Source organism: Pseudonaja textilis, chromosome Z (genome assembly GCF_049901715.1).
Source record: "Pseudonaja textilis isolate UNSWEBS1 chromosome Z, rPseTex1.2, whole genome shotgun sequence".
NCBI lineage: Eukaryota > Metazoa > Chordata > Lepidosauria > Squamata > Elapidae > Pseudonaja > Pseudonaja textilis.
This window is the reverse complement of record NC_142008.1, coordinates 71,898,915-71,911,216: the sequence shown is the minus strand read 5'-3', so window position 1 is coordinate 71,911,216 and position 12,302 is coordinate 71,898,915. Positions and strand designations below refer to the sequence as shown.

The following is a 12,302-nucleotide window of genomic DNA, read 5'->3' as shown; positions in this document are numbered from 1 at the left end:
GGACAGAGAATGTCTGACCTTCATCTAGCCTATGGATCTTCTATCGAGGTTTTTCCCTTCCTACAACATCCTTTCTTTCACCTGCCCCTGGAGATGTAATAGACTTCTCAGAGCCAGAGTAAGAGAATTCTCATTTATAAAATATAACAGGAACAGAATTTCTGCACATTCCTCCACTATAATTGATGTGAACACTCCCACTGTTTCCAGACAAGTCCTCTCCCCCAAATTGTTTCAAAGAGAAAACTCCCCAGGCTTAAGTGGAGTGAACAAAGGATCAAAGAATCTTTGCCTGAATTAATTATTTATTACTTGATTACTGAAGTACACACACCCAACATCTTGGATTCTGAAACCTAATCTTTTTTTCCCTTTCAATACATATGGTTAAAAAGATCCTGAAAAGATGCAGTCTCTAGAGTCTTCAAGGAAAACCGGATGTGTGTACCTTAGCATTCCATTGTCAGTAAGTCTCCTCAGGCAGGGTCTGTTTGACCTTCTTGCAAAAGGGGGAAGGTTGCTGTTTGTTTCTCTAATATAGGAACAATATGCTGAAGTTCTAGGCTGTTAGTATTTTGCATCATTCTGTTTTCCAGATTGTGAGAAGTCTATTACAAGAGTCACATTGGAAGTACTGCAGTTGCTTCAGCTGTCCCACAACTTTTTTGAAATATTTTGGCTTATATTATGAAAAGATAGCCAGCGGGAATATAATAGATGTGTGGTCTACTAAGAAAAAAAAATTAGACTTGCTTTTGGGCCTATTCTTTAGCACATCCATGATTTGCTGTTCTGAAAAAAACAAACAAACTTCTTTAAATTCCACAAGGGTGTGACTAAGAAGCCCATCTGAAGTAACAATTTATTTCACATTTTTTCCTTTCCTTGCTGTTTTTATGTATGCTATATTTGTAGATGTGCTCTCTATGCTTTTATGGATTTAATAGTCTGTTTTTATATGTTATGAGCCTCATTGTGAAGTAAAAACCAGAAAGGTTGCTTATACATAATGGCATTAATACATGAATGCAATATATTTAGAGTGATTTATCAATAGCTAAATTAGATATTCAACAGCACCGGTAAACCTGATACTTATGTTATTTCTAAAGAGTTGTAGCCAAGAGGATGGGAAGGTTCAATTTCCAATGAAGCAGCAGTTTTATTGCTTGTTAATGAACTTTGCTGTGTATCTGTACCAGAGGGGATTGATAAACCTGTTGAAATAACTCATTAGTCTGTTAAATGAAGCCACATTTCTTAAATGAAAAAACAACAGCAAAAACTGCAGTGAGCCTTTTATTTTGGCTAAAAAAAATTAGTCAATATTATCTGAACACATTTGAAAAGCAGTGATACATACCAAGAGGCAAGGATTCATGATGGTGCTGATTTCGAATTGCTGCTACTAAGCTGTTGGCTGGTCTGGTCAACAAAGAAACCCCTCTGTTTCGAGAGACTTCTGATGCCTGAAATAAAGAATTCCTATTAATTATATTATGAATATTGAAAGAAAAAAGTCCAAAGCAGGGGTGGGCTTCAAAAAATTTAGCAACTGGTTCTCTGCCCGGTTACTGGGTGGGCACGGCCATGGTGGGCACGGCCTAGTTGGCCTCCTGAACCACCCTGGCCTGGGAGCGAAAATGGGCTGCGGGGAGGGGCATTTTATTTTTATTTATTTTATTTGTTTTTTTGTCAAGCATGTATGAGAAAACAAGTATAAGTATGAACATAACACGTAAACATGTAAGTATAAACAGGTATAAGTATATACATAGTAAATGAGTACGAATAAACGGATAAATGGGAACAATAGGACAGGGATGGTAGGCACGCTGGTATGCTTATGCATGCCGTCTTACAGACCTCTTAGGAATGGAGTGAGGTCGATGGTAGACAGTTTAAGGTTAAAGTTTTGGGGGTTTGAGGATGTAACAACAGAGTTAGGTAATGAGTTCCAGGCATTGGCCACTCTGTTGCTGAAATCGTATTTTCTGCAATCAAGTTTGAGTTTGTATCTTTTGCCCCTGTATTATTGCAGTTGAAGTTGAAGTCATCATTGACAGGTAGAACATTGTAGCAGATAATTTTGTGTACTGAGCTTAGATCAGACTGTGGCGGAGTAGTTCTAGGTTGTCTAGGTCCAAAATTTTGAGCCTGGTAGCATGAGATATTTTATTATGGGCAAAGTAGTGGAGTACTCTTCTCATGAAACACCTTTTGACTTGCTCAACTGTATTAATGTCCAGTATACACTATGGATTCCAGGCAGATGAGCTGTATTTGAGAATTGGTCTGGCGAAGGTTTTGTATGATGTGGTTTGCAGTACAGGGTTACCGGAGAAGAAACTTCACAAAATTAGGTTAAAACTCTTAATGCCTTTTTGGCAATGCTGTTACAGTGAGCTCTGGGGCTTAGATCTTTTGAAATGAGTACTCCTAGCTCCTTGACAGAGTGAGGATCATCTACGAGGCTGTATCCTCCCAGTTTGTATTTAGTGTTCTGATTTTTGTTGCCAATGTGAAAGACAGCATTTGTTGGTTGAGATTTGAAGTTGCCAATTGTTTGACCATTCTGACACATAGGGGTGGTATGGTTTTCGAGTCTTTAAGTTTGGTATTTACAAAACTATGGAATGCACTGGTGGATTTTGTATGTAACAGTTTTTCCTCTTGTTTGCAGTAGTAATTGGTGAATTCTGCCTTTGTCTGACGGCATCGTGTTTTATAGCAGCTTTTAAAGTTAGCTAAAGTTTTGTTTTTTCGCCAAAGAGATTTTTTTTGGATTGGAACTTCCTTATTGTTATTGGTAATTTATTTTTTCTGGCTATGGGGGTTACTATTTTACATATAGTTTAATGACTCTATTGGCTTTGAGCAAAAAAGTATTGTAACAGGCTTCTGCAATTATACAACCTGGGAACAGAAGGTGCCAGAGATGCAAGGTCAGCAGCTATGAGATCATAGTTGGCTTTTCTCAAGCCTCCAGAAGGCTGAAAATGGTCTCCCTGGGCTCTGGAAGCTCTCGGGAGGCTGGAAATGGGCCCATTTTTGGCCTTTCAGAACTTCCAGGAGGCCTGTTTTTCTCCCTCCTTGGGATTGAGCCTACAGGAGGGTGAAAATGGCCTCCCCGGGCTCCAGAGGCTCTCTGGAGGCTCTCTTCTGGAATTTCTGGGAGGCCCATTTTTCGCCCTCCCTGGGGTCTGGAGGTGTTCCTCGAGCCTCCAGGAGGAGCAAAAAAGCTCCCCAGGCTCTGGAGGTTCTCTGGAGGCCAAAAATGGACTAGTTTCTGGCCTCCTGGAACTTCCAGGATGTTCGTTTTTTGCCCTCCTCAAGCCTCTGCATGGGCCCTGCACTTATATGAGATCCACAGGCCATGTGGGGACTCCTGGGAGGGGTGGGCTGGGGTGGACAGGGCCAGCCAAGGGTGGGATTTTTTTGGTCGCCAAACTGGCCATAAAATTAACCATTTGGGGAAGAAGGCGAAGCCTCCTTGCTGACGGACTGTAGATCGCGACTCTTTGCGGCTATCGTCCGTGCTCTTTTGTTGGAGAGCCCTGATTATTACAATTAGGGGCTGAAGCTGCCTTGGAGGGGTGGTGGAGTAAGGGGAAGCGGCAAGCCAGGTTGAGGGAAGCCGCATCTCCCCCCCTGGGCTTGGTCTTTTTCCCCCCGAAGACAACTGCAGTGGTGGTTTAAAATGGCCACCCTGAAGAGAAGGACTCAGCTGGATTAAGATTTGTGCAGGAGGGAAGAAAGAGGTAGATAACATCTGAACCGGGACAACTGGGCAATACAACTAAGCAAAAGTACCCTGGGATTAAGGTAACATGGAATTTTTAAGAAAAGAAAAGTGAGCAGTGAAATTAAAAAGGGACAGGAAAAAAAAAGAAAATATTTTTGACAGCTAAGCGGGGCTTCGAACCAGGAAAGGAAGAAGCTGGAATTAAGATTTAACTAAATTGGACTAAAATATTTTGGGAATAAACAGGCATAAAATAAAGCTAGACTTAAGATTGTCAAAAAATAATAATAATAAAGTTTACAAATTGGAGACTGGACTGTGCTGGAATATTGAGGTTTGAAAAACCCTAAATAAAAAAACAGGGGGGAAAGGTGAAGACTTTGTATAATGGGGAGTGCCACCTTTTGACAAAAACTTGAGCTCAAACAAAAGGGAAAGCATCCTGTTTCTGAATGAACTTGTGTGGATATAACATTAAAGAAATATTGAAACAATGTAAGAATCTTAGACAGTGAAAGCAGAACCAGAATAAAGAAAAAAGCAAGGAAAGACTGACTGTGGGGTTGATTGATGTTTTTGGTATAGACCCTGGGCTGGAATAATTGAGAACCTTAGAAAATTGAAAGAAGAAAGAAGGAAAGTAAAAGTGTTTTTTTTTTTGTGGACTTTAACGATCATAAAATATAAGAGTGTTTAATGATGGTATCTCTTTGGGAATTAAAAATGGAACTTAAAAATATGAAAGAATTACTACAGGAAAGAGGTGAATCACTTTGCTCTGTGTTAGGAAAAATGGAAATGGCGATTGAAGAACAAGAACAAAGAGCTTCAGAGGAGGAGGAGGTGATTCAAGAAGAAGACATTTTAAATAGACAATTAACACAAAGAAGTGGGTAAAGAAGGAAGGTTAAAAAGTTGAAATTTAAGAAGGCAATAAAAAGGGGGAATACCTGTGAAGTCAGGAAAGGCAGAAAGACCCAGCAGAAAAGGGGAAAGGGTCTTAGAAGGCCCTTTAGAAACAGCATTAAAATTGATAGAAAAGATAGAGACATATGGAAAGGTGGCTGGTTTGAAAATAAATAAAGATAAGACAAAGATCTTGACAAAGAATATGCTATTAAGACAAAAGGAAGAACTGGCAGACCTATTGAAAATTCAGGTCACGAATAAGATCAAGTACTTGGGGATATATTTGACAGCAAGATGTAGTACATTAAAAGAGAATAATTATATCAAACTTAAACAGCAGATAGCACTAGATCTGGCGAAATGGGAAAATTTACAACTGTCACTAATAGGGAGAATTTCAACAATCAAGATGAATATATTACCCAGAATTTTATATTTGTTTCAAACAATTCCAATTAGGCTTGGAAAAGACTACTTTGAAGATTTAAATAAAATTGTGTTGAAATATATATGGCAAGGTAAGAAAGCGAGAATAAAGTTAAAACTTTTGCAAGATGCTAGAATTAGAGGAGGATTTGGTTTGCCTAATTGGGAGTTGTATTATCAAGCTACAAATCTGATGTGGGTTAAGGAATGGATAACACTAAGAAATACTAGATTGTTGACATTAGAAGGACATGATTTGTTGTTGGGATGGCATGCTTTTTTATGGTATAGAGGAACTAAAACACAGGGTTATTTTAGAAGACATTATATACGGGAGTCTCTGTGGTTAAACTGGGAGAAGATTAAAAGACAATGTTATTTGAAAATTCCAGTCTGGCTATCGACTATTGAAGCATTTTCTTATCCTATAATATACAAAAAGGAACAAACAGTTAGATATGGTGAAATATTGAATGAAAAGGCTGAACTCAAATCTATACAAAAACTAGAGGAACAAGGTATAAAGATGAATTGGTTTTCATATGTGCAAATACATTCAAGGTATGATAAAGATTCTAAAATGGAAAGTTTCTATGATAAACTGATTTCAATAAGATTTTGACAGGTACTGATAAAAAGGTGATTAAAAAATTGTATGGATATTTATTAGAAATTAAATTAGAAGAAGAACAAGTTAAAGAAACTATGATTGCTTGGGGGAAGAATTTTGGATATGGGATTGATTTAGAGAAATGGCAAAAATTGTGGTCTCAAAATTATAAAATGACAATGTCAACAGCATATAAAGAAAATTTGTATAAGATGTTTTACAGGTGGCACTTTTCCCCGACAAGAATGTTCAAGAATAAATCCGAAAAATGTTGGAAATGTCATCAGATACCTGGCTCATATTACCATATGTGGTGGACTTGTGCGAATGCTAAAAAATACTGGACTAAAATCCACATGTGGTTGGAAAAAATGACAAAAAAACATATAAACTTGAAACCAGAGATATTTTTATTGGGAATTTTACCTGAAATATATAGTAAAGACTTGAAATATCTGATTGTAAATGTATTAACAGCGACTAGGATTGTATTTGCCAAAAACTGGAAAAATGAGAAAACAGCATCACAGGAGGAAATCATTAAGAAAATATTGAAATGTGCTGAAATGAGTAGATTGACATTTGAAATTAGAGAACAAGAGAATAAACAATTTTATAAAATTTGGGATCTATTCTATCAATGGTTAGACAATAAAATACAGTAATGAAATATGTAGACTTTTAGAAAATAATAAATATATAAAGATGTACTTTTTTCTTATTATATCTACAAAATAATTTTAGGATAGATTTGGGATGATAATATGAACTGTTATAAAACAAACTAAGTAAATTATAATTATCTTGTAAAACATGAATGAATAAAAGTATAGTCAAATGATTGATTAATAATGATACTAAGGTATTTAATTTTTGATTGAAAATACGAGATTATATGCAATGTAATTGTAATTGAAGACTACGAAATGGAAGCACAAAACAATTTGTAAACCAACTGGCACACTGTATGTAGATATATGGAAGATGGTTTGATGTTTTTATGTTTTGTTTGTTTATGTTTGTTTTTAAAAACCAATAAAAACTTTAAAAAGGGAGGGGAAAGGAAAATATTAAGAAAGAGAGGGATATAAACTGGAATGAGAAAAGATATGGGGAAAAGAGGGGGAGGAGAAACAATAAGAAACAGGTGCATGAAATAAAGAAATAGTAAAATGTTGAAAAGAAATTGTTTTTTCAGAGATAATGGTTGATGAATTAAAAAGGGGATTCTGCAGGGTGACAAGGGGTAATAAGAATATTTCTGCAATTAAAAATATTTAGAAAATAGTGTAATATAGATACTGATAACTCTTATTAAAAATCAAGGGGGGAAATATGCTGCGGAATCCAAATGAAAAGATGTAATGATTATTATTGTACTTTCTTAAAAATAATGGTTTATTGGGAATCAAGATGAGGGAATAAAGGTATATTTTAATCATTGAGGTGTCACACTCAAAACAGTAAAAGGGGGAAACCTATACTTGGGGTTTGTTTGTTTTTAGTGTTAAAATTTGTATTAATCTAGAATTTATAAAAAGAATGTGTAATGGAAAGGGAATATGACAGAACCTACTAAATTAATAAGTTAATATAGACTATTAAAAGCAAGGAGAGACATTGGTAACCTATTATTATTATTATTATTATGCAAACACATATTGTTTATCTTTATTTTTAAAATAAATATTAAAGGATTATATTTGAAATAATTGAAATGAAACAAAAAGATGTTTCAACTGAGATTAATAAAAGAGGCTAGAATTAATGTGTTTGTTTCTCTCCTTACTGAAAATTTGGAATGGAAAAGGTAATAATAGAATTAAGTATGCATATATGAATGTATAATTGCTGTCATATTTGTATATAAAGGTGATGACTGGGAAATATGTTGTCCACTAAAAAGAGAATTTTGTTTTTAAGGTGAAAAACTGAATAAAATTTGTTACAAAAGTAATAGTTAACAACCGTTTCACCTGAACCGATGCAAACCAGTAGCAGGCCATCCCTGGTCCAAAGTGCTTTTATCCCAATGAGGGACAGCTAACACAGGGTCCTATTAACAGTTCTCTGCTCTTGAATATAATTTGGATAGAAATGAACTTCAGCCATAGTGGCACCACTAAATGTGCCCAGCAGCAAATTGAATTGAGGGCCAGGTGCTCAGAAGGCAAGGATCAGAGAAAGGATATAAATACATAAAGGCAATTTGTCCAATGGCAAATTTCCCAGGGCCATGTGGCAGGGGAGGAGTGGTGGGGAAAGAGTGGAGGGGGAGGGGCAGCTGAGCGGTGGCCTGCTACCAGTTTGCAGCAGCTCAGGTGAACTGGTTGTTAATTTTATGGCCAGTTCGGCGAATTGGCAAATCCCACCCCTGGCTGCCCCCCACTCTTCCCCACCCAACCCAGGAGTCCCTGCATGACTCGTTTTGGGTCACAGGTAAGTGCAGGACAGGTAAGTTTTGGTCACAAGATGACGGCACACATGGTCACAGCGGCTCAATGCTCCCGATGACTGTTCTTTTTGTGTTTTTACTTCTTTTTGTTCCTGCATTTTACTCCATCCTGCAATGGACTAACATACTGTTGAGAAGACCTGATAAGTATAGGACAGCAACTCAAAACTGAAGTCACCTATGCTTATACAGAATCCCACAATTTCCCATTGGAGCTATCAAGATCTCCAGGAGCTCTGTGGATTATTATCAGATTAAGCAAGCGTAGAAGATGGCATAGGGAGAGAAAACAGAAGCAGGGAGGCAGAGCGGGCCTACTATCTCAATTGAGGAAGAGACCACAGAAACCCCCATTACCATCTATGTTCCTCACAAATGCCAGAACCCTCGTAAACAAAGTGGATGAACTACAGCTGCAGATCTCCCACAATCACACAATTTGTGAGTGCTGTCTGCTAATCGTCACAGAATCCTGGCTGCACCTGCAAATCCCTGATGCTACAGTGGAGCTAGTGGACTGGACTTTGCACCGTCAAGATCGCAATATAGCCTCCAGTAAGAGAAGGGGAGGGGGCCTAATTACTTATGTACGTAAAGACTGGTGCACAAACAACAAAATAACAAACAGCTGTTGCTCACCAGATTTAGAGACCATGACTGTTCAGTGTAGACTGTTTTATTTGTCACGGGAGCTAACAGTAGTTACCATCACTGCTGTATATTTATCTCCAGATGCTGATGTTAGCATGGCGCTCAGTCACCTTCAAGACATAATTACCACACAACAGAGAGCTCATCCTGAAGGCGTTCACATCATTGCTGGGGATTTCAACAGAGCATGCCTAAAAACTGTGCTCCCCAAACTTTACCAACATATTAAGTGCCCAACCAGGGGAAAAAACACACTTCATCATGTGTATTCAAATATTAAGCATGCTTATAGAGCAAAACCTCTTCCCCACTTAGGACAATCAGACCATTTCACCCTGCTTTTACTACCAGCCTACACCCCCCTTAGGAAAAGAACAAAACCTAGCAGTCAAACTATTAGATGCTTGCCTGAAAATGCCCGCTCCCAGCTTCAAGACTGTTTTGCCTGCACAGATTGGAGCATCTTCAAACAACAGGACTTCGAGTTATACACAGAGACTGTGCTTTTCTACATGAAGACCTGTGTAGAAAATGTCACTGTGGACAAATGCATATGGATATTCCCAAACAGAAAACCCTGGATGACCAGCGAAATCCAGGCTCTGATCAGGGCCCATGACCTGGCTTTCAGAGCAAGTGACACCTCACAGTACAGCACTGCCAGAGCTGAGCTGAGAAGGGACATCAAACATGCTAAGGTAATGTATAGGAGGAAGGTTGAGGGCCACTTTACTGACAGTGACCCATGGCAGATGTGGAGGGGGATACAAGCTTTGACCAACTATAAAGGCAAGGGCCCAACAAACAGCGAGAGCAGTAGTACTCTGGCAGAGGAGCTAAACAGCTTTTTCACACGCTTTGAGACCACCAAGAACCTGAACATACTGCCTCACGAGGACCACGATGCTGCACCTCTTTCTTTTCAGGTGCATGAGGTAAGAAAAATACTGAGAGCAGTAAAGTCCAGGAAAGCTGGTGGGCCTGATGGCATTCCTGGTGCAGTAATTAAAGCGTGTGCTGATCAGTTGGCAGAAATACTTACAGAGCTGTTCAATCTATCTTTAACACATACCATCATCCCACAATGCCTGAAGGCTGCAACCATCATCCCTATTCCCCAAAAAACAAATATAAACACCCTCAATGACTATAGGCCCACAGCATTAACAAGCTCCATTATGAAGGTTTTTGAGCAACTAGTTTCACAGCACATCAGAGACTGCCTCCCGCCCTCCTTTGATCAACATCAGTTTGCTTATAGAGCAAACCGATCTACAGAGGATGCTGTGGCCATCACACTTCATAGAGCGCTGAGTCATCTGGAGAACAAACAGAGCTATGTGAGGATGCTCTTTGTAGACTACAGCTCTGCGTTTAACACTATCACCCCAGATATACTAGTAACCAAACTGTATAATCTGCAGGTCCCCACCCCCACGTGCTCCAGGATTAAGAACTTTTTGAAAAACAGACCACAGTCTGTTACACTTGGCCCCCACCTTTCTTCCACTATTACACTCAGTGCTGGTTCCCCCCAGGGTTGTGTCTTGAGCCCCCTGCTATATGCCTTGTACACCTTTGACTGCTCACCAAGCCACACAGCAAACACCATCATAAAGTTTGCCGACGACACGATCATGATTGGTCTCATCTCCGGAGAGGATGAGACGGCATATAGGGCAGAAGTAGAGAACCTGTCTATCTGGTGTTCACAGAACAATCTGTCACTGAATGTCCATAAACCCAAAGAACTGATTATGGGCAGAACTACACCCCACTCATCATCAATGGAGAATGAGTGGAAACTGTCCCTACGATCAGATTCCTTGGCATCCATATTTCAGCTGATATCTCCTGGTCTCCTAACACCAAGGCCATAGTGAAGAAGGCTCAGCAGCAGCTGCACTTCCTGCGGGTTCTCAGGAAGAACAATCTGGATAAGAAGCTGTTACTGACTTTCTATAAAGCCTCTGTGGAGAGCACTCTGACATATTGTCTGGGTGTGTGGTATGCAGGCTTCACAGTTGAGGACAGGAAAATTGTACAGAGGGTGATAACACAGCTCAAAAGATCATTGGTTGCCCTCTGCCCTGGAAGACTTAGTCAGGTCCCACTGCTAAAGCAGAATCAAGGCCATTATAGAAGACCGCTCACATCCTGGCAATTATCTTTTTGACCTGCTGCCGTCTGGACGGCTTTTTAGGTCAATTAAATCCCACACCACTAGACTAACAAATAATTTCTTTCCTTGGGCCATCCGAACCGCAAATAAACATGAAGTCACTACCTCATTAAGATGTGAAAAGATGTGAAATCTTAATACTCCATTCAGATTTATAATAACATATTACAGTATAATCCATCTCTTGTGTATTATACTCGGCTAAGCGTTACAGTCAGTGTTGGATGTATATTTTGTGTATATTCATAGATATTGTACTCTCAAATTGCAAATGGAGATGTGGGTACTCTATCTTTCTTATCTTCATTTTTAAGTGCTTTGGTTTTATTGTATTGTGAACAGTTGCTGGGGTGCATCCACAGTTTCGTTCTACTTGTACAATGACAATAAAGTTATTCTAATTCTAATTCATGCGAGGGCTTGGGGAGGGTGAAAAATAGGCCTCCTGGAAGTTCCGGAAGGCCAGAAATGGGCCTGTTTGCAGCCTTACAGAGACAGAGCCTCTGGAGCTTGAGGAAAGCCTCCAGGCCTTGGGGAGGGCAAAAATGGGCCTCCTGGAAGTTCCAGAAGATAGCTTCCAGAGACCCTCCAGAATCTGGGGAGGCTATTTTTGCCCTCCTGGAGGCTCAAGGAAAGCCTTTGGAGCTCAGGAGGATAAAAACACCCCCAGCAGACTTTTCGCTCCCAGGCCTGGGTGGTGCAGCAGGCTGACTAGGCTATGACCACCATGACCACACCCACCCAACAACCAGGCAGAGAACTTTTTGAAGCCCACCCCTGGACCATTGTACCAGGATGAAGTGGATAGGGCCAGACAGGCATGGTAAATTGTCCCATTTTGAATTAGAAGTGGGAGGCCATGGCATTAATAACTCATCACACTATTTCTATGATGGACAATAAATCTGTGCTCTATATGGTGCTGCCTGTAGAAACTATAGGTGATATAGGTAATGATATAAAAACTAAAACTAAAATCTTATGGTATCTCTGGACACCTGCATAACTGGATAAAAGCATTCCTGTCAAACGACAACCAATGGTCAAAATTGGGAGCGTCCTATCAAATTCTGTACCTGTCAACAGTGTGTCCCCCAAGGCAGTGTTCTAGGACCAACTTCTTCAAACTCTACATAAATGACCTCTGTGATCATATTAAGAGCAATGGTGTTCTCTTTGCTGATGATGTAAAGCTCTTCAACACCACCGACAATACTGCTACCCTTCAAAAAGACCTTGACTATGTATCAGAATGGTCAAACAAATGGCAACTTCAAATCTCAACAAATAAATGCTCTGTCTTACATATTGGCAAAAAATAAAT

The 12,302-nt window shown here is 39.3% G+C and overlaps 1 protein-coding gene across 8 annotated transcripts in view; it reads right to left on the bottom strand.

Annotated features, from left to right (window-relative positions):
- Positions 1–12,302, bottom strand: part of HECW1 (HECT, C2 and WW domain containing E3 ubiquitin protein ligase 1) — a 329,622-nt gene that overhangs the window by 56,168 nt on the left and 261,152 nt on the right. For all 8 annotated transcript variants that reach the window (XM_087915428.1, XM_087915430.1, XM_087915425.1 and 5 more), the window contains one exon: positions 1,364–1,469. In XM_087915428.1, coding sequence (XP_087771554.1) covers positions 1,364–1,469 — 106 coding nt within the window. The remainder of the gene's footprint in view (positions 1–1,363; positions 1,470–12,302) is intronic.